The sequence below is a fragment of the Callospermophilus lateralis genome, chromosome X (genome assembly GCF_048772815.1).
Source record: "Callospermophilus lateralis isolate mCalLat2 chromosome X, mCalLat2.hap1, whole genome shotgun sequence".
In the NCBI taxonomy this organism is placed as follows: domain Eukaryota; kingdom Metazoa; phylum Chordata; class Mammalia; order Rodentia; family Sciuridae; genus Callospermophilus; species Callospermophilus lateralis.
In genome coordinates, this window is record NC_135325.1 from 10,225,411 (window position 1) to 10,249,089 (window position 23,679).

Below are 23,679 nucleotides of genomic sequence, written 5' to 3' on the forward strand. Positions count from 1 at the left end.
GTGGTTGTGGCTCAGTGGTAGAGCACTTGCCTAGCATGTATGAGGCACCGGGTCCGTTCCTCAGCACCACATAAAAATAAATAAATAAAATAAAGGTCTGTCAACATCTAAAAAATATTTTTAAAAAGAAGGGATTAGTATCTCATTCCCTGCTAAATAGTTACTGATCTGTGGACTCACCTTGCTGTTGCCCAAAGTGGAAATGAGCAAGGGGGAATATACATAAATTACGTACTTTGAGAGAGAGAGAGAGATAACAGATTCATATGCACATAATGCCTAGCTTATTGATTTTAAACTTAATAATTTCATTGCTTCTAAAATATCTTCCCACTTCCATGTAAAAAGTCCAGAATATTATTTATGGTAGTCTACTGAAGAATACTTAATTCTGCTTTTATAATTCTACTTTTAAAGCACTGCATGTGTAATAGCTACTGTTTTTGGTTTGAAGTTTTTGTTTTGTTTTGTTTTTGCTTTTGTTTTTGATACCAGGAATTGAGCCCAGAGTCTTTTAATAACTGAACCACATCACCATCTCTTTTTATTTTATTTTATCTTATTGTTTTTTAAATTTGAAACAGGGTCTCACTATGTTGCTTAAAATCTCACTAAGTTGCTGAGGCTGACTTTGAACTTGCAATCCTCTTGCCTCAGCCTCCTAAACCATGGGATTGCAGGCATATGCCATCGTGCCCAGCTCATAGTTATTTTTTAAAGCAATGAAATACATACTGATTTTGAAAAGGAAAATCCAGTAGCCATATATCTGAAATTTGGTAAGGAAGAGAGATGAGATAGATGCTTCCTGAGCAAATTTTATAGGAAGGTGTTTAAATTTTGAACTAAAGTATAAAGAATTTTCAGAAGGGAGATTAAATAGTACCCGCTGTCCAATCCTAAGTGAAGAGCAAATTGCTTTTAAAAAGTTCTTGGAGCCGGGCATGGTGACACACTCCTGTAATCCCAGCAACTCTGGAGGCTGAGGCAGGAGGATCAGGAGTAAAAGCCAACCTCAGCAATTTAGCAAGACCCTGTCTTGAAATAAAAATAAAAAGGGCTACATGTATGGCTCAGTGGTTAAGTGCCCCTGGATTCAATTCCTGATACCAAAAAAAAAAAAAAAAAAAAAGTTCTTGGGCTGGGGGTTTACTTCAGTGGTAGAGTGTTTGTCTAGCATGTGTGAATGTGTGAGCCTTGGGTTTGATTCCTAGCACTGCCAAACAAAACAAACTAACTAAACCTCTATGCCTTGTTGCTAAAAAATCACTTTAAATAATAAAGAAAGTTTGACTATTCTGGCTCTATACTTAATTTTTTTTAAATCTTAAATATTGAAAATCTTGTTTTTATTTATATCAGCTAATTGAAAGTTATTTATGGGGTCAAGTAAAAATATTAGTGAATCTGGAAATGATAATGTAATTATAGTAAGCAATGGTCTTGCTAGACAGTTTATATTCCTTCAGATATAACTACTATGGATGATTCTAGGAATAATAATGTGAGTTGATTTTTTTTACCTATTAAGTCATCTTGTGTCCTAAAAATCACTTCTGTGTGTTTAAGAATTGAGGTTAGTTGTGTTTTATTGTTTCCAAACTATACTGAACACAAGTAGGGCTTGATTGAAGTAAACATTAGCCTCTTCAGTAATGATTACTAGCCTCAAGGCAATGGGTACCTTGCTGCTTTGATCACAGCAATAGATTTTCTTCTCCCTTGATCCATGATCTCAAACTTAAACCCTGGATTACCTATACTCAGATTTTTCTATTTTTACCCTGATCTCATTGCTTAGTATATAAACCAATTCCATCTAAGCCCTGATGTTTCTTGTGTTTTATTAAAATCCTGAAGAAAGCAAGAGAAGAGGTGCTATCACAACTATTTAACATTGTTCTAGAAGTTCTAGCCACTGCTACAAGACCAAAAGAGGGGCTGGGGATGTGGCTCAAGCGGTAACGCTCTTGCCTGGCATGCATGGGGCGCTGGGTTCAATCCTCAGCACCACATAAAAATAAAATAAAGATGTTGTGTCCACCAGAAAAAAAGACCAAAACAGGTGGGATAGGGAGGAAATAAATTATCATTATTAGAAGAATTTAGAGACCATGCAATTCTATATGTAAAATTCATTTTGGTGGTTAAGAAGTAAATGAGTGTAGTGTTCCTGAAACAATCCAACAGCATCCTAGGAAGAAAATATCCCATTCAGAAAGTTATACACTGTACTAAAAAAAGTTAACTTTTTTCAAGAAATATATAGGTCCAATATAGAGAAAACTACAGATCTTTAGTGAGAGATGTAAAATATTTGAGTAAATGTAGATATACCAAGATCATATGTTAGAAATACAAAATTGTGGATTCACCCTTAGTTATTGTAGTGGTATTAGAAATGCTATTCTGAATACTATTTGGTGGTTGCAAAAATGATTCTCAAATTTTTCAGAATGAATAAAGGATAAATAACCAAAATAAACAAAATAAATTGAAGCTATTTACTTGCTAAATACTACAATATTATTACTACCAGTAATTATGACTGCTTTATCATCACTTAAATAATCTGAACAGTGGAAAAGAGTGGAAAATTCAGAAGCAAATCAATGAATGGATGCAAGTATAGTATAGGTGAAAAGTAACATTTAATTTAGTGAGGAAAAAATATTAAACATTTGAATAAAATCATACTTATAAATCACAACAACATACACACAAAAATTCCAAATGATAAAAGACTTAAATGTCAAAACAAAACTATTTAAGACCACCTTTCTAAACAGAAAGAGTAATTACTTACATAATATTAGGGATAGGAAAAGTCTTCCTTTGAATGGCTGCAAATGTTGAATATATGATGGAAAAGATCAGCAGATCTGGCTGTGTAAATATTAGCTTTTATGTTTTCCTGTTTTTTTTTGTTTGTTTTTTTTTTTGGTTCTGGGTATCAAACCCAAGTCCTGATACATGCTTGACTGGTACACTACCACTGAGCTACATCCCCATCCCTAATTTTAGCTTTTTTTTTTTTTTTTTTTCATTTTAAAAGAACCAGTTCCTTTATAAAGGTCTGTTGCTTTATAGTCTGTGACATGATATAAGATACATAACTAGTTGTTCCACCAAAATTACTCTTTGTAATAGTTCAATTCTTAAATGGAAACAATCCTTTTTTCTAAGTGCCACTTGGGATTTCATACCCCAGTTTGGCAAGATTTTTTTTTTAATTTTGTCATAACTTTCACTTGAATATATTTGAGATTTCCTTCAAATATCACAAGTATGTTTAAATTAATGATTTATAGATTTTGTGAAGAGAATAAATAGTAGAATATATTAGTTCTATTGGTATTAAATATACTAGCATGTGGTCTTTCTAATGCGATATTAACAAGCCCATTTTAGATATTGGTATCTGAATTGAAGGTAGCCTCTAACAGAACATTTGTCTGCTATATTAATAAATAGCTCTCTCTGCTTCTTCCAGTCACTTTACTAATTTATCAGAATACCTACATGTTGTAAAATCCAGCTACCTATGGCACTCTTGCCCCAGTTGAGCTTACTACTTTTTTTCTCTCTTTTCAGGTATATGGCATAATTTTGTTCTTGCCCTCTTGGGTATTTTAGCTCTTGTTCTACTCCCGGTAATTCTCTTGCCATTTTACTACACTGGAGTTGGGGTGCTTATCACTGAAGTTGCTGAGGTAAATAATGGATTACTGGTACTTGGGGCACTCTTTCTCCAGATGTTATGGTCTAATACTTAGCATTTAATATCAGGCATTTTATTCAAGTTCTCATACACAGAATGCTCAGTTTCTTCTGATGAAATTACTGCAGTTCTTTCAAATCTAAATATAATGTTGGGAAATACTTTCACTTTTTCTTTCTTTCTTTCTCTCTCTTGCTTTATCTTTCTCTCTTTGTCTCTCTCTCTTTATCTTTCTCTCTTTATCTCTTTGTCTCTCTCTTTCTCTCTCTCTTTCTTCCTTCCCTTCCTTCCTTTCCTCCCTTCCCTTCCCTTCCCTTTCCTTCCTTCCTTCCTTCCTTTTTATTGTGACTTGAGGATTCAACCCAGGACACTCTACCACTGAACTATATCCCCAGCCCTTTTATTTATTTATTTATTTTGAGACAGATTTTTTACTAAATTGCCCAAATTTCTGATCCTCCTACCTTTGCCTTCTGAGTTGTTAGGATTATAGGTACGTGCCACCATGTCCAGCTCTTCTATTCTTTTAAGGAATTTTTAAAAATTATTTTTTATTTGTAGTTGGACACAATACCTTTATTTTTATTTTTATGTGGTGCTGAGGATCGAATCCAGTGCCTCACACATGCTAAGCAAGCACTCTACCACTGAGCCACAACCCCAGCCCAAGGATTTTTTTTTAAATGTGTCTACTGCTGGAGTTTTGTTTGTTTTTTTGTTTTGCAATACTGAAGACTGAACTCAGGAAAGCTCTACCACTAAGCTACATCCCTACTCCTTTTTATTTTATATTTGGTGACAGGGTCTCGCTAAGTTGCAGAGACTGGCCTTGGACTTGTGATTCTTGTGCCTCAGCCTCTGAGTCACTTGGATTACAGGCATGCACTGCTATACCCAACAGATATAAAGGTTTTATAATACTAATTTGAGTATCAAAAGGTTTTGCCTTTTAAAAATTCCATGGAAATTGTTTTGTTCTGAGTTACAAAGATAATATCAAGATTATCTATCTCCATGTATTTTGTTAATAAAATTAATTGTTTACATTTACTGTTAATTTTTATACCTCTGCTTTTGAGACAAATGTCATTTCTCCTAAGTAGTAAGAAAGATGAAACCTAAGCTATCCAGACAAAACATTTTATAGGAGTTTAAGTTAATGTCTTCAACTTTCTATTTCATTCCCTTATACAATGACTACTATAATGGCGCCAGATCTTCTCTTCAGACATTTTTAAAGAGGAAAATTGCTTTTGTGAGCTTATCTGTTCATAGTGCTGATAGTATAGTCTGCATATTTGGGACTATATTTATATACGGTCTTATAAAATTATATGTATTTTGAGAATATTGGAAAGTCTCTCCAAAATATGGTAAAAGCTGTGTGTGTGTGTGTATGTGTGTGTGTGTGTGTGTATGTGTGTATGAGAGAGAGAGAGAGAGAGAGAGAATATGAGGCTTGGTATTGAAACCAGGGCCTCACATATACTAACAATTCACTCTCCCAGTCCTTTGTCATTTTAGTCTTAATGGTCAGCAAGTGGATTTTTTTTATTGTGACAAAGTCAAAATCTTGGAGACTTAGAGAAAGCAATTATATTTTTTGGATTTTATTTTGGTAATTTTCTAAGACTATAGGTTTTAGATTCAAATCTGGATTATTTTCTGCATTTAAAAATATTCTACTTAATTGACTTCATGTCTTTTACTATTGTTTGCTCAAACTAATCATAGCTTGTCTTCACATGTTGTCTGATTTGTTTTTTCCCTCTTCCCAAGGATTCTCCTGCCATTGGACCCAGAGGCCTTTTTGTGGGAGACCTTGTCACTCATCTACAGGACTGTCCTGTTACTAATGTGCAAGATTGGAACGAATGTCTAGATACTATCGCCTATGAGCCCCAAATTGGTTATTGTATAAGTGCCTCAACTTTACAACAGTTAAGCTTCCCAGTTAGAGGTATGTGTATTTTGTCAGTGAAATATAATGTTTTGAACACAACTAATTACTTTCACTAATCCTTAGACCATGTCTATAGATTTATTCTCTTCTAATATTTTTAAAGCAAGTCAGCAAAATAAACAAGCCCAAACTAAGCATTATTCTTGGTAAACTGGATACTACATATGTTTCCTTTATTGTATATTATTGTTGAACTTCTAATTTATAATATCATATTTGATTTTTTTCAGGGGAGGGGTACCAGGGATTGAGCTCAGGGGCACTCAACCACATAGCCACATCCTCAGCCCTATTTTTTGTATTTTATTTAGAGACAGGGTCTCACTGAGTTTGTTAGTGCCTTGATGTTGCTGAGGCTGGCTTTGAACTCACAATCTTCCTGTCTCAGCCTCCCCAGCCCTTTGGATTACAGGCGTGTGCCCCCACGCCTGGTTTATATTTGACTTTTAGAATTACAAAATTCTTTCTGTTCTTACAAAATTTGCAGTGGCACACACTTAAAATCCCAGTGACTCTGGAGGCTGAGGCAAGAGGTTTGCAAGTTTGAGGCTAGTCTCAGCAACTTGGCAAGACCCTGTCTCAAAATAAAAATAAAAAGGATTGGGGACACAGCACAGTGGTAGAGTGCCCCTGGGTCCAATCTTTAGTACACCACTCCTCTCACCCCAGCACATGCCTGTAATCCCAGCTACTCAGAGGCTGAGATAGGAGTGTCGTAAGTTCAAGGTGAGTCTGGACAATTTAGTGAGACCTTGTCTCAAAATAAAATTTAAAAAATGGGCTGGGATAGCCAAGTCATGGAACCAGTCTAGGTGCTTGTCAAGAGATGAATGGATGAATAAAATGTGGTATATATACTCAGTGGTGTTCTACTCAGCCATAAAGAAGAATGGAATTGTGATATTTTACTGTAAATGGATGGAACTGGAGAACAACATGCTAAGTGAAATAAGCTAGACAGAGAAAGTCAAGGGTTGAATATTTTGTCCCATATAAAGAATCTAGACCAAAATAAAGAGGAGAAAAATGGGGGGGTCCAATGAAAATTAAAGGAAGATCATTGGAGCAGAGGAAGAGAATTGAAGGGAGGGAGGAGGAATAGGAAAAGAGGAATAATGGAATGAAGTTGACCAAATTTACACACACATAAGGGTGAATTTTACCTGTATGTATATCTACAATGCACCACTTAAAAACAACAACAACAAAAAAAAAAACAGTAAATAAATAAAAGGAAGACCAGTAGAGTAGAGGAAGAAGAATGGGAAATGGAAGAGGGGAGGGAAGGAGGAAGTACTGGGGAATGAAGTAGAGTAAATTATATTCTATATATGTATGATTATGTCAAAATGAAACTCAATATTGTGTATAACTATGATTCACCAACAAGAAAAATTTAAAATATAGACTGGGGATATCATTCAGTGGTAAAGTGCTTACCTAGCATGTGTGAAACTCTGGGTTCAGTTCGCAATACCATAAAAAAAAAAAAAAACTTGTTAAGGGGCTGGGGTTGTGGCTCAGCAGTAGAGCGCTTGCCTCACATGTGTGAAACCCTGAGTTTGATCCTCAGCACCATATAAAAATAAATAAGTGAAATAAAGGTATTGTATCCAACTACAACTAAAAAATAAATATTAAAAAAAAACTTGTTAAATCAGCACTCAAACTCAACCATAACCAAATAACTAAATTTAATTTAATTAATTAGGGGTACTTAAACACCCTAATATAATATGTTTATGTGTAGATATATAATAGTATTTTTGTTTATATAATTTTGAAATTAGTTTAAATAACAAGAAGCAATTTTCCTTTGCATAAATTTTCCCTTACATATTCTGGCTAAAATATACCTAAACTTAAATAATTCTAGTGGTAGCTGTGTGTGAATGGTGGCATATTTAAAGCTATTTGGGATAGAGTTATTTTATATATTTTAGGTGGCAGAAATCCAGGAAAAGTTTTCTTGGCTAATGAAAATACCCCTTGAGGTCAGATATGTTGTCCTGTGCAGCAGGTAACAGGACTAAAGTAAGTTTCTTCTCAGGACCACTAAACATTTTGAGTTCTCTCAGCTCTAAAAAAAGTCAGCAACTGGGCTGGGGTTGTCACTCAGCAGTAGAGCGCTCACCTCGCACATTAGATGCCTTGAGTTTGATCCTCAGCCCCACATAAAAATAAAGATATTGTGTCCAACTACAACTAAAAAATAAATATTTTTTAAAAAGTCAGCAACTTGGCTGGGTGCAGTAATGCATGCCTGTAATCCCAGTGTATCAGGAGGCTGAGGTAGGAGGATTGCAAGTTCAGCAACTTAGTGAGACCCTAAGCAAATTAGTGAGATCTTGTTGCTAAATAAATAAATACATACATATATAAATGTGTGAGGATGTGTGTGTGAAAGAGACAGAGAGACAGAGACAGAGACAGACAGATAGATTGTGTTGGGGGCTTGAGAGTAAGAGAGAGTACTAGGGATGTATGTAGCTCAATGGCAAAGCATCCCTGGGTTCAATCCCCAGTACAAAAAAAAAAAAAAATCAGCATCTCTATTTCTTTTCTTTTCTTTCTTTTTTTTTTTAAAGAGAGAGAGAGAGAGAATTTTTTAATATTTATTTTTAGTTCTCGGCGGACACAACATCTTTGTATGTGGTGCTGAGGATCGAACCCGGGCCGCACGCATGCCAGGCGAGTGCGCTACCGCTTGAGCCACATCCCCAGCCCCCTTTTTTTTTTAATTTTTTAATTTTTATTTTTTTGGTGGTGCTGGGGATTGAACCCAGGGTCTTGTGCATGCAAGGTAAGCACTCTACCAACTGAGCTACAACCCCACCCCTTCTTTTCTTTTTGTAGTACTGGGAATTGAACTCCGAGGGCAATCTACTACTGAGCTCTATCTCTAGCCGTTTTTTTATTTTGAGACAGGGTATTACTAAATTTTTCAAATTGGTCTTAAACTTGTGATCTGTTTGTTTCAGCCTCGTAAGTTGCTGGGAAATCATCAGTACTCTTTTTTTTGTTAGTTGTTGATGGACCTTTATTTTATTTATTTTAATGTGGTGCTGAGGATCGAACCCAGTGCCTCACACATGCTAGGAAAGCACTCTACCACTAAGCCACAACCCCAGCCCCATCAGTATTCTTTATACAAAATTGTTGGGCCCAAATTTTTAAAGTGTTCCAAAATACAAATTATGTTCACAACCTGTATTTTAGGTCAAGAAATACCCTAGATATTTGTCCACAATTACTGGTATAGGTAAATGTGATTAATATTCGAGAATAATTTTACTATGCAACAAAGGCAGTAGTGAAAACCATTTTTAAATTTTTTTCTCAAATTTAATCTTCTATATATAACTTTATTTTCAGTGCTTGGGATTGAACTCTACCATTAAGCTACATTCCCTGCCCTAGATAATACACTTTTTAAATTTTTTTTAAAGTTGTAGCTGGGCACAATACCTTTATTTTATTTATTTATTTTATGTGGTGCTGAGGATCGAACCCAGTGCCTCAATGTGCTAAGCAAGCACTCTACCACTGAGCCACAACCCCGGAGCCAAAACCCCTGTATAACCCTTTTTAAGAACATTTTATTAATAAATAAATAAATATATAAAAGCCAAGAGTAGTATAAACAAGCCTTCATGGACCTTTTCCCATCTTCAGCAATTACCAACATTTTGTCACTTTTGTCATCTAAGCAGCCCACTATTGGGAGGAGTATTTTAAAGCATATCCCAGGCACCCTATCAATTCACTCATAAACTTAAGCCTCTTTTTAGAAAGTGATTACTCTTTAAACATGAACACAATGTTTTATTCAGCAATTTTGCTGCTGTGACTAAAGGGTCTGACCAGCCCAATTATAGAGGAGGAAGAGTTTATTTGAGGACTCACGGTTTCAGAGGTCTTAGTCCATAGAAGGCCGGCTCAATTCCTCAGAGCTCAAGGTAAGGCTGAACCTCATGGCGGGAGAAGATGACAGAGAGAAGCAGCTCCCATCACCAAGATCAGAAAGCAGAGACAGGGACTCCACCCTCCAGGTACAAATACATACCCCAAAGCCATGCCCCAACTCCCACCTCCTCCAGTCACACCCTACCACTTCAGTTATCACACAGTTAATCCCTACCAAGATATTAAATCACGGCTTGGGTTAAAACTCTCACAGCCCAAACATTTCTCCTCTGAATCTTGCATTGTCTCACATGTAAGCTTTTGGGGCACACCTCACATCCAAATCATAACAACACCTAACAAAATATCTTATTGCTGTTCAGTTTTCCTTAATTTCTTTTCATGGTGCTGGAGGGTTGAACCCAGGGCTTCACATAAACAAGGCAAGCACTCCACCACTGAGCCACATCCCCAGAACCCTAATTATTTTTTAGTTGTAGATGGACACAATAGCTTTCTTTCTTTCTTTCTTTCTTTCTTTTTATGTGGTGCTGAAGATAGAATCCAGTGCCTCACATGTTCAAGGCAGTGCCTCACATGTTCAAGGCAGGCACTCTACCATTGAGCTACAGCCCCAGTCCCGCTAATTTTTTTTTAATACTTGGTTTGTTTAATTTGGCTTCTGAAAATCTCTTTTAAGTTGTTAGTAGTTCCCTGACTGTTTTTGAAATGGTATATGTTTATTGAAGAAACTGAACCATTTAAACTTCATATATTCTGTGTTTTTCTATTTATATATCCTTTTGATGTCACTAATCTGTTCAGATGCCCCTGGTTTCCTATAAACCAGTGGTTAGTTCTAGAGGCTTGATTTGATTCAGGATACTCCTTGTTTTTTCTTTTAGCAGAAATACTTCATAGGTAATACTTGGTATTTCCTATTGATCATAACAGGAGGCACTTGTATTCTCCTATTTAGTAATGTTAAAATTATTCAGTGGGCCAACCTGATTCTTTTTTAAAAAAATATTTTTTAGATGTTGATGGACCTTTATGTTATTCATTTATTTATATGTGGTGCTGAGAATCAAACCCAGTGCCTCACACATGCTAGGCAAGCAGTCTACCATTGAGCCACAACCCCAGCCTGCAACCTGATTCTTTAAGGTTGAAATATTTGTCAATTTTCCCTATTCTCAAGATTTACTATATTCCAAAACCTTTCAGAAGTAGATAGGCCCTCTTCACTATCTACTTCAGAAAGGGTTATTATTATAAAACCTACTGAGATCCTGTAACTCCAATTTTATGGGTGGATAAGTTTATGAGGACAGCTTACCTACGGTTAAGTGCCACTTTTGATTTCAAATTGGATGAATTGCTTTTTATAATGTAAAATCAAACTGCAGCAATTAGCTGTCAAGCTAAACACTGAATTATGCAGCTTCCTGATTCATATGCCATTTTATTTACTTTTTGTCTTAAAAAGCGCAAAATTTTTATTACAAATATGTAACAGATTCTAATAATCAAATAAGCACTGTTTCTCTTTAGCATACAAACGGCTAGATGGTTCCACTGAATGCTGTAACAATCACAGCCTCACAGATGTGTGCTTTTCCTACAGAAATAATTTTAATAAACGTTTGGTAAGTTGCCCTGAGGCAATCTTGCTTGTCTGATATAATTATAACAAAATAAGCATAGAAAACTATAATGGAAATTATGAAAATTTCTCCCTTTTTTCTCTGTTTACTTTGTATCATTTTATTAATATCTCTACATTTCATGTCACATTTTATCTGAGAATCTTTAAAAATTTATACTAATGTAATATCTTATATGACCACGGTGGAATATTTGAAATTATTATAGTATATGCACATAAATGGCAATTCCTTTATGTGAACTTCACTGCTAATATGCTAGTTGACATGAAAAATATTGATAAAATGTGACTTGAATTTAATAAATCAATAAATCATTTTAATATTTACTAATTAATATTTTATTCATAGCATACATGTCTACCCGCCCGGAAAGCAGTTGAAGCCACTCAAGTTTGTAGAACCAATAAAGATTGTAAAAAAAGCTCAAGTTCGAGTTTCTGTATAATACCTTCTTTGGAAACTCACACTCGCTTAATAAAAGTAAAACACCCGCCTCAAATTGATATGTTATACGTAGGACATCCACTACATCTTCATTATACAGGTGAGTATTATTGTGGTGGACCTGTAGGAAATTGTTAAAATCACTTATATTTTTAGTGTAGAAATTCAGAAGTCCTTGCATTAATTTGTTTATTATAAATTTGATCACTTGTCAAAGTCTTATTTTCTTGTTCTTAAGCATTAAATGAAATTTAGGCAGTAGGAAGATAATCTAAATTTCTGAAGCCATGTATGCATGACACATGAACGTAGGATTACAAAGTTGGGCCAGCATAGTCATTTTACCAGTAGCAACCTGATTGAACTAAATATATAACTTCTTCATATGGCTTATATAGTCCAACTCATTTTATTGTGTAAGATTCCTAATGTTATTTTTTCTTATAACAATTCATCATACAGTTCACACTTTTAAAATGTACAAATCAATGGTTTTTAATATGTCTTTGTCTCAAAATGAAAAATAAAAAGCTGGGGATATAGCTCAATGGTAACATGCCCTATACCAAATAAATAAATCCTTAGTATCAAATAACTAAACATAAGGCTTTTTCATTGCTTTGTAGTCATATCCTGATAAACAAATCTGGGTCATTTTTCTTATTTATTCATTTGACACTAAATGACTCTAGACTGCAATTATTCAGTACACCCTTAACATATGAAGATATGTCCCAAGTTGGGATCATTCATAAATGTGTACTGTGGGTTCTGCCTAATTACAGGATAGGTTTTAAGTGTTTTGAACAAAGACAGGATTTTGGAATCCACGGAAGAGGAAGGACTTTAAAGATTGCCTGATCTTAATCCTTGTTTTAGCAATGAAGAAAAAACTGAGACCAAAAAGAGATTAAATAGCATAATAATTGGAGTAAATGTGATTTAAAAGTTATAACTCTTTGAAAGGGTATGAGTTCTTTAATGTAAACTATAAAATGTTTTTTCAAACTATTTGGTATATAGTCCCCTTTATCTTACGCTTGCTTCAAATTATAAATACATACTGGGACATGATTATTTCATTCCAATCATTTTATCAGCTATTCTGGAATAATGATTGCTTTTATAGCCTGGGCTTTCTCAACCTGTTTAATAGCTAGCCTACATTTTGACCTTATGCTAAAATTTATAATGCTGTTGCTTATCTAATATAAATAATATGCATTATTCCTTGTTTCTCCTTTTTAGTGAGCATCACCAGTTTTATCCCACGTTTCAACTTTTTAAGCATAGATCTGCCAGTGATTGTGGAGACATTTGTTAAGTATCCTTTCTGGTATGAAAAAAAAAAAAGTTTTCAAAGTGTTGTTTGGAGCTTGGTCAGTTTTACTTTGAATAGAGTATTGGAACCTTACAAGTATCACTTAATTACTAACAACTAAAAAGGAGACTTTAAAGAAGTTGAAAGAGCTTAGACTGTACCTGGGAGGGAAAAAGGAGGAAAAAAAAAATTATCAGAAAGGGAGAAAGGTTCCTTCCTGTAAGGCAAGGAACCCTGAATACAAATTAAAACTTGAATTTACAGGTCTAAAACCTTTTAGTAAGTTTATAAAGGATGAAAGCTTCAGTTACTAATAAGGTGATGAATTCTGCCCATCTGAGCTTGTTAGTTTTGACCAAATGGAGGACAATTCTTACATATATAACCAGGGATTATGTAAATGCATTTCACTGGTCCACTAAGGAATGCCTAAGGAAGATCAAACCAGTTTTACATTAATAAAATAGCAATTCAGAGGACAAAATCTCATGTAGTTTTTAGCATATCCTGTTTGCATATAAAAGGTGAATTTTTTAATAGAAATTGATTATTATGTAATTGGAAGAGTTCTTTATTTTTGTCACTTTTAAATCTTTAACTTTCTTTCCTTGATGATTTGGAACAAAGTGAAATAGAGAACAAATGAGCAGTTACTCCAAAAAAAGTGTATAATCAAGATTGTATCTTGGAGACTCTGCAACTTTGTCAGAGATACTTAATGCCATAACCTTATAGATAATAATAAAATAAAGCAAGGTTCAAGGGTCAAAAGCTTCATTTCCTCAAATGAAGGGAGTCTTTGTAAAAACCAAAAAGTAATTTGGGGACTGGGGGTAGAGCTTAGTGGTAGAGTGCTTGCCTAGTATGTGTAAGGCCCTGAGTTCCATCCCCAGCACTGTCAAAACAAAACAAAGTAATTTTCCCCCAATTTCTTATTCCTTCCACATTTCTTTCCATGGTGTCATTAAAGGATTAGAGAAGCTTAATCTTTCTAGGAGTTCATTATAAATTGGTTTGTCTATAAGTGGTTTACCTTATTTTTCTTGTCAAGATTTTTGAACTTCAAAATAATATAAACTCTTTTGTTTTAAATAATAGATATAATGGCAGAGATGTTAAAAAATAAAAAGTAAAGAAATCCATCGTAATCTCAAATTCAGTCCCAGAACAGTATTTTCTTGTGACTCACAGAAAGGTGGTTTCTATTCAGCTCACAGCTGGCTCCTTAACTGATTTTAACTCAGGTATCTGATTTCCCTCTCCGGAGCACTGGCTATTGTTAATGCAGTGCCCTGCTTTGCTTTGGATGGTCAGTGGATTTTAAACTCTTTCCTGGATGCCACCCTTACCTCAGTGATTGGAGACAATGATGTCAAAGATCTGGTAGGATTTATCATCCTACTTGGTGGCAGTGTACTTTTGGCTGCCAATGTGACGCTAGGACTCTGGATGGTTACAGCACGGTAATATTTGCATTCATCTGACAAGTCTCTGAGTTACAATATACATCTACGTGGTAATGTCCATTGCCATTGAAATCATTACTTGGTATGAAATGTAAAGTGTTTCCTTAAAATTACATTTTGGCCTACATCTTTATGCTCCTCCTATATCCAGAGTACCCAAACTAGTGGTAGAGGATGAGCAAAAGAAATGAAAGGCATAATCCCTAACTACATTCTAGTTTTAAAGACTGAATGTATGCATTTCACATGCTTGTGGAACAATTTTTAAACAAGTGAAAATTCAATCTTTTAATATCATTTTGTGTGACTACATACTGTCTTGAAATAGTATAAAGGAGAACAGAATCAGGTGGAAGTAATTAGGAAAAACTTAAAAGCACCATTAATCTAGGTTTAAGGAAGACCAGACTTTGGCCAAGTGGAAGGGTGAATGTGTTCTTGATCTACATCACTTGTCATTTTTCTTGAAAAGTATTTTATAGTTTATTGGTGTATTATTTTGTACTTTGAAAACTGTGAGAAGTCTGATTTTAATTAAATTAATAAACTTCTAAAAAAGAATTTGCTTACATGAAAGGGAAAATCTTTGACAAATGATAGCAAATAAAACCAAAATCGGAAACAGGGCCAATGATATGAGATGGTTTTGTCCCACAAGCATTATATTCATTGATAATGTATCTCCACATCATGAAGAAGCACTAACCTTTGATATTCAGAGCCAGCTGCATGAAGTGTCTCACACCAGCAGCTTGTGAGCTGAGGCAGTTAGGACCAAACCTCAGAGTCAACTGGGTCCTCTGACAGATCACAAGACGAACCCAGGATCTTCAGTAAACCTGGTTACCATTCTCTTATAGAGGTTTGAAGCTTAAAGCTTTTCCAGGGTAGACATTTTCTCTTGTGCTACCAAGGCCATCTGGGGCCTATCTTTAAGAAGCAACAACTTTAAACCCTGAGCCATACTCTGTCCTCACCAGCGGCTCCCATGTTTCTCTGTGTTGGGTAGTTAAACACCTAGTCCTTGCTTTCTATCTCTCCCCTAAGCTACCTCTACGGGTCCATAGAAGACTTGGTAGTATATTGAGAATGGCTGCATGTGAAAGGGGACCAATTTGGATTTGCCAGAGCCTAGGAACAGACTCTTGAATCTGAAAGAGCCATACCTGGTTTAAGGTCTTATGGAATGAAGATGCAGCACTGGGAAGTTTGGGAAGTCAACAGGCCATTGTGAAGCAGTTGGTCTTTGAAGTGTTATGAGCATGCTGGTTCTTTGATGAAAAATATACACTTCTCTCATTCACTCAAGAGGTGATAAAAGGCAATAACTTATTAATAGCCATGTATCCAACTTCTTCACTAAGTGAGGTACTCTATGGATTACCTTTGTCAGATCATTAGTTGCTCTTTCAGCACTAAAACTTTTAAATCATTTTTAAGAAACTTTTTAGATTGTATTAGAATTTTACCTTGCTTCTTAAACAGAAATTATATTTTGAATAATTTTAATCTTTTATTAATGACTTGGGTCATCAGTCAATACCCCAGTACTAAAACCATGCAAATTATTGGTTATCCCAGAAAACATGGCATTTGTTCTACTCTTAGGTAGAACAGTCATTCTGGACCAAAATGTATTACCCTAGTAATGCTTAAACCTGTTTTGGTAGTAGACCTTAGAGAATGCTCATGAAATACTTATGTAATTATCTTGTTTACATTTTAATTAAGCAGTTTACTAATGAAAATGTGTGCAAGTCAATTTTTTTTAAATTTAGGAAAAAATTATGTGTGTGTGATGCTGGGGATTGAATCCAGGGCCTCATGCATGCTAGGCAAGCGTTCTGCCACCGAGCTATACCCCAGCCCAAGAAAAAAATTTAATACAGGAAATCCTATCCATTAGCTTCTTTTTCTGGATAAAAACAAAAATGCAACCTCATATTATTTTAGCTTTTAAACACCTTGCTCTGTTGATCCATAGGGTTAGGATTTGGAAACACTGTCATAAGAAATTGAGCAGATCAGTACTGTTTGTATAGAAATGGCCTCATTGTATAAAAAAGGAAATGTTATGTGTTGTCTTTTTAGCTTGACTATGGGCTCTTCTAGATCAAGGACTATGTCATATTCAGCTTTGCATCCCTGGCACAGTGCATGAGACATCATAAGTACTTAATTAATGTGGTTGGATGGATGGTGATTAGTGTTATTTATGGATTAGAAAAGCATGTTTCTATTTAAGCTGTAAAGTATTATTGAATATTTACTGTAAATATATGTTAACATAAAAAAAGAAAAAACCTTGGAAGCTCTTTATGTCCCTGGCATATTATCATCTTTCTGGAAAGAATTCATTTTGGTTTCTGTAAAGTGATTAGAAAAAATTAATTATTTTGAGGATTTGAAGAAAGTGTTCTGTGTTGTCACTTTGTTCAACAGTTAAACTTTTATTCTCAGTGTTCCTCCTCTGCGTTGTTTACATTTTTGAAAGTTTTTTTAATCACCTACACTCTGTAGAGAATGTATATATTTTTTTCAGCATCTCAGTTTGAAAAGACACGCAGTTAAACCTGACCTTTTAATAATATAATAACTCTGCTAGGTCTTTGTCTGTTCTAATAGCAAATTGTAAATGTGTGCTTCATGGTTATGTGATTTTCAGCCATCATTTTGTCCTATGGTATTTATTGAATGTCCACATACTGATGGTACACAGGTGTTTTTTTTTTTTTTTCTGTAGATCTTTTGACCGTGCTGTAATTCATTCTTAAGCTTTAACTTGAAGATATCATAATTGCCAGTGTTTGGTGTTTAGCAATAAAAAAATAAATGTTTATCAGCATTTTATGTTTATCATAATCTATGTGTTGTCTTTTTTAAAAAATTGTACTCTGTTCTGTCAAAATTGTTCTGCTTACATAGAGTAAGATCTTAATCATTTAAAAATTCCTGATCTAAAAGCAGCCTTCAGTTTTTATTCATATAAAAGTTGTTGCAGGCCTTGAAAAGAAATCTTTTAAACAAGATTCCTCTGTTCACTATTATCTTGGAAATGGCTGGTTTATGGATGAAGAAAAAGAACTATCATGTTTCCTTAGTGTGGACAGAACTCCTGTAAGTTCATCTGTGTTTTGGGGAATTCCTGAAAAAAAGCATTTTAACTGAAACATTTGGTTTCTTCTTGACCTTTTGCCTCCATGCTTCCTCCCTTGCTCCTAGGGCCAACCTTTCCCCATCCCTGCCTTCCTCCCCTCTCCCAACCTGTGTGTGTGTGTGTGTGTGTGTGTGTGTGTGTGTGTGGTGTTCTCTCAGCTGGGACTTTAGCCCAGTTCCTAATTAGCTAGCCTCATTCACTCCTCACCTCTGATCATGTTACACTAGTTAAGAGCCACAAGACTAAATGACTAATTAGCTAAACCACTTTTTTAAAAACACCTTTATTGAGGGGCTGGGGCTGTAGCGCATGTGTCTGGTATTTGTGAGGCACTTGGGTTCGATTCTCAGCACCACGTATTAAAAAAATAAAGATCTATCAGCAACTAAAAAATATAAACAAAAACATCTTTATTGAGATAAATACTATAAAATTCACCCATTTGAAAGTGTGTGATTCAATGTAGAGTCATTTTTCTTTAAGTGTCTTATCAAACAAAAGCGTACATGTGTGTTATGGATTGGATATGAGATATCTCTCCCAAAACTTACTTAATGAAAGAATCTTCAGAGTTGTAATGATTAGATTGTGAGAGCTGTGACCTCCTAGTTTGAATGAACTATCTGGGTGGTAACTGTAGGTAGGTGGGGCATGGCTGAAGGAGGTGGGTTGCTAGGGGCATGCCCTTAGGGATTATATTGTTTTCCCCTGGCTCCTCTTTTCTTCTTCCTCTGCTTTGTGGCTACTGTGAGCTGAGCAGCTTTCCTTCACCACACCCTTCAACCATGATGCTCTGTCTCATCTTCCACAGCAATGGAACTGACCAACCATGAACTGAACTTCTGGAACTGTGAGCTAAATTTTGTTTTCTCCTTTAAGTTATTCTTTTCAACTATTTTGGTCACAGCAACAAAAACCTGACTATATTTTTAGTCTAACTGAATACTTGTACCTGTGATAAGACTGGGAGGAAAACAATTGCATTCAATTATTTCACAACTATATTAACCTGGGGTGGTTTTTAGCACCAGAATAAAGTTGAAGTAAAGGCAAAGTATGCGGATATACTTTCTTTGAGAAAAGCCTTTTTAATCAGTACACTTCCAAACTCCTCTTACTATTTAGGAAACACTAATTTGAATAATCCATTGTATATTTTATCAGGCCATGTCAGATGAATTCAATGAAAGGAAAGACTATTTTGGAATCTAGTGCTACAATAGGTTACACTCAGAGTGGAGGTAGAGAAAAATATCTAAAGGAAGTTGTAATTCTAATTACAAAACAATTAATAATATTGTATATTTCAATTTCCCACTAAAGGGGGGAATCCTTAATAAGTTTACTTAGCTATTAACAGATAATCAATAACTGTCCTGTCTTATTAACTGAATACTTCTCAAACTTTTCTATTGATGTGTTACATTGTAATAGAGGAAAAACCCAGAAGGATCTAAGAATATAATTCTGTAATTGACCCTCCACAGTATAAAACTGAAGTCTCACTTTATCTTAAATTCAAGTGGATTTTGCATTCCATTAATCAGCTATCATAAAGCCAGCTCTCAAAGATATGAAATGCTATACTATAAAAGATTTAGATTGCAAGAATATTAAGATTTTCACCCTTCTAAAACCTATTGATGTAAAGTAGTTTATAGCAGCTGATCTATATATTACTGTTATTTATGATGGTACTTTGGTCCATCTGTAGTGAAATTAGAAAAAGATTGTGTATATTTTCTTTAGTTACAATAATGTATGTGTGATGCAATAAGTCTGCCTGCCACCCTTTATCAAAGTGCTCCCCTTTATTGCAGTATGGAAACAATTTCTTTAGCACTGCCAGTACTCTATAATGGCTTTTTTATAACTGACATTTTTAGGGACAAAGCATGAGGTTTCTATGTTTTCCATACCCTTATCTCCTACTAAATTATCTGACTTCCAGGTTTTGACAAATCTATTGGATATAAATTGACAATTCTAAGCAATTTATGTTTCTTAGATTATTCCTTTTTCGTGGTGGGGCAGGTACCAGGGATTGAACTCAGGGGCACCCAAACTCTGAGCCAAATCCCCAGCCCTATTTTTTATTTAGAGCGGAGTCTCGCTGAGTTGCTTAGCACCTCGATTTTGCTGAGGTTGGCTTTGCATTTGCTATCTTCCTGCCTCTGCCTCCCTCCCCAGCTGCTGGGATTACAGGTGTGCAACACTGTGCCTGGCTTCCTAGATTATTCTTAAAGTTGAACACCCATATACTTATTTGTCCATTTCGATTTTTCATTCTGCCAGTTGCTCATTGCTATCCATTGCCCAGCTTTCCACTGGGTGTCCTAATTTCTCTTATTGATCCATAGGAATTCCTTATATATTCTAAATCATTGGTCAACAGACTATAGCTTGTAAGCCAAATCCTGATTACTACGGATTTTTGTAAATAAAATTTTATTGGAACACAGCCACATTCATTCATTTACATATTGTCTAACTGTTTTTTTTTTTCTACAATGGCTGAGTTGAGCAATTGCAGCAGAGACTGTATAGCCCACAAAGCCTAAAATATTTGTTATATTTTATAAATCCACAAAAGAACCCATGTTCCAGATATCAATCTCCTGCCCATTTAAGATGTTGCAGATCTATTCAGCAGGCTGATGCAGGAGTGTCACAAGTTTGAGGCCAGCCTGGGCAACTTACCCAGACCCTGCCTCAAAGTTTATAGAAAAAGGCTGCAATTTAGCTTAGTGGTGGAGCACTTGCCTAGCTTGCACAGATTCCCTGGGTTTGATCCTCAGTAGCAGGGAAAAAAAAATGTTGCAAAGGATTTTTCACAGGCTATTACCCATCTGTTAATTTTATTTATGAGGTCCTTTGTTGAGTAGGATCTTTAGTTTGATATAGTCAAATTTATTAATTTGTTGGTTTATTATTTGTGTTTTGTGCATCTTATTTAAAAAGCCCTATCCTGTCCCAAAGTCATAATAATATTCTACATTTTCTTCTCTATTTTTAGAGTTGTACCTTCACAAGAAGATTTTTTTAATAACTTTATTTATTTATTTACTTTTATGTAGTGCTGAGGATCGAACCCAGGGCCTTGCACGTGCCAGGCGAGTGCTCTACCACTGAGCCATAACCCCCCCAACCCCCTTTAATTTTATTTTTCAGTTGTAGTTGGACACAATACCTTTATTTTATTTATTTATATGTGATACTGAGGATCGAACCCAGGGCCTTGCACATGCCAGGTGAGCGCTCTACCGCTAAGCCACCACCCTGGCCCTGCACAAGGAGATCTTTAACTCCTAAAAGATATGGTATAAAGTAAGGAACCCAGACTTATTTTTCTATGTAGACTTAACTATACTTAAAATAGACATAATAGTATTTTTCATTATAAGATTTTTGAATAAAAATTTAAAGTTCTTAATATGGTGCCTAGCATACTCAAGTGTTATATACTTAAATGACCTATTTTCAGAATACAGAATTATGATATGTTTTGTCCTGATAGTTCAGTCCTCATTAGTGTTAGGTGCTGCCTTATTTTGGTATGCCTTTGAGATTTCCAGTGCTTTCAGACTGGTTCTGGTTTTCCAGAGTATCTTCCAGACCTTGCCCACCCCACCCACTTTTTGTGTTGCTGGGTTAGAGCCTTATACATGCTATGCAAGCATTCTATCATTGCACTGCATCACCAGATCTTCTTCTTATTTTTTTTTTTTTTAATTTTGAAACAGGGTCTTATCAAGTTATCCAGGTTGGTCTCAAATTTGCAATTCTTCCTCAGCACCCCAAGTAACTGGAATTATAGGCCTGTACCACTGCATCCAGCTGGCCTTGGTCCTTTTAAGTATTTCTTCCCCTGATCAAAATGGACCAAAAATCACAATATTTAAGCTATTGGTTAAGGATTTTGCTTATTGAAACTGGTCAAGGGCTGGGATTGTGGCTCAGCGGTACAGCGCTTGCCTAGCACAGGCAGGACCCAGGTTCGATCCTCAGCACCACATAAAAATAAAAAGGCATTGTGATGTGTCCATCTAAAACCTAATAAATAAATAAATAAATATTTTTTTAAAAAAAAAGAAACCGATCAAAATAAGCCGGGTGCCGTAGCTCATGCCTATAGTCCTAGCAGCTCTAGAGGCTGAGGCAGGAGGATTGCAAGTTCAGAGCCAGCCTTAGCAAAAGCAAGGCGATAAGCAACTGAGTGTGACCCTGACTCTAAATAAAATACAAAATAGAGTTGGGGATGTGACTCAGTGGTTGAGTGCCCCTGAGTTCAATCCCTGGTACCAAAAAAAAAAAAAAAAAAAGAAAGAAAGAAAGAAAAAGAAACTGGTCAAAATAACCTGTGTTCAAGGGAGTGTTCATTGATGGTAACATAACTAATATTTAAATCTGGTTTTATGAAAACAATAGCTTAACAGAAGGAGACACTACAGCAAATCATTATTGGAGAGAATTTGGGCAGGATATCCTTTTTATTAATTAATTTTATTTTTACACAAACGGAGCATAACTTTTCATTTTTCTGGTTGTATATGATATAGAGTCACACCATTCATGCAGTCATACCCGTACATAGGGTAATAATGTCTGCTTCATCCTACCATCTCCCCTGCACACACACACTTCCTCCCCTCTCCTCTCTTCTTTCTGCTCAATCCAAAGTTCCTCCATTCTTCCCTTGCCCCCACCCCCATTATGGATCAGTATCCACTTATCAGAGTAAACATTTGGCCTTTGGTTTTTGGAATTGGCTTACTTCACTTAGCATGATGTTCTCCAGCTTAGTCCATTTACCTGTAAATGCCATAATTTCATTCTACTTTATGGCTGAGTAATATTTCATTGTGTATATATACCACAGTTTGTTTATCCATTTATCTATTGAAGGGCATCTAGGTTGGTTCCACAGTTTAACTATTGTGAATTGAGCTGCTATAAACATTGAGGTGGCTGCATCACTGTAGCATGCTGATTTTAAGTGCTTTGGATATAGACCAAGGAGTAGGATAGCTTGATCCTTTGAGGCTACCAAATCAGACAGCACAAAACCCTCTGCTCTGTGCATGATTTGGGGTATTGTATTGCAAACTAAGTTCTTTTTATGTGTTCACTTAAATTTTCTTTTCTTTTTTTTATTCGAAAGAGATTAAACTTTGAAAAAAAAGGGTCCATCCTTTTGTAGATTGTTTATCTACATCTTTTGCCCATATTTCACTGGAACAATTGTTACTTTGTTGCTTGTCATGAATCCAGACTCACATTTTTAGAGGGTTTATAAACTTCAAACTTTTAGACCCTATTTTAACTCCTTTTTTTTTCCTGGTACTGAGGATTGAACCTAGGGGTACTTAAACACTGAGCCACATCCACAATCCTTTTTTATACTTTATTAGAGACAGGGTCTCGCTGAAGTGCTAAGCACCTTGCTAAGTTGCTGAGGCTGGCTTTTAACTCATGATTCTCCTATCTCAGCCTCCTATACCACTGGAATTATAGGCATGCACCACAGTGTCCGGTTCTATTTTAATTTCTCTTATAGTCTCTGTCATACTTTTTTCAGAGGATTCTTTTCTTACTTTTGACCCCTTTGATTCCATTCCTTAATGGCTTCTAATTTTTTTTCCCTAGGCTTTACGTATCACCAGAAGTCTACAATGTAGGTAGTACTATGCAATTTATAGAATGTTTACTTCTCCCCTTATCTTTCATGGAAATTTCTAGGAAAAAGATATAGTTAATCAGGGGTTTGTTTGGAGAGAATACAATTGGAATTTAAAAAAGAATGCAATTGAGGGCTGGGGATATAGCTCAGTTGGTAGAGTACTTGCCTTGCATGCACAAAGCCCTGGGTTCAATCTCCAGCACTCCTCTTCCCCCCAAAAAAAGAATGCAATTTGAGTGGCTTTTATAGGAAAATTTATTTCTTGCTAGAAAAGAAATACCAAGTATATTATAGAAAATAAGTTAATGAAAATAGTGATTTATTGAAAAAATAGGATTATATTATATATGA

General features: G+C 35.3%; 1 protein-coding gene and 1 non-coding gene across 2 annotated transcripts in view; one reads left to right on the forward strand and one right to left on the reverse strand.

Annotated features, from left to right (window-relative positions):
• The window catches only part of Mbtps2 (membrane bound transcription factor peptidase, site 2), a 43,846-nt gene extending 26,501 nt beyond the window's left edge, over window positions 1-17,345 (forward strand). Inside the window, exons 6-11 of the mRNA XM_077106743.1 lie at window positions 3,595-3,713; window positions 5,501-5,681; window positions 11,145-11,239; window positions 11,609-11,804; window positions 12,953-13,028; window positions 14,270-17,345. Of these exons, the coding sequence (XP_076962858.1) occupies window positions 3,595-3,713; window positions 5,501-5,681; window positions 11,145-11,239; window positions 11,609-11,804; window positions 12,953-13,028; window positions 14,270-14,492 (890 nt within the window). The 3' untranslated portion in view covers window positions 14,493-17,345. The remainder of the gene's footprint in view (window positions 1-3,594; window positions 3,714-5,500; window positions 5,682-11,144; window positions 11,240-11,608; window positions 11,805-12,952; window positions 13,029-14,269) is intronic.
• Trnaa-ugc (transfer RNA alanine (anticodon UGC)) lies at window positions 8,446-8,521 on the reverse strand. The gene has a single exon. It is a non-coding gene; the product is annotated as a tRNA-Ala (tRNA).
• Window positions 17,346-23,679: the final 6,334 nt, after the last annotated feature.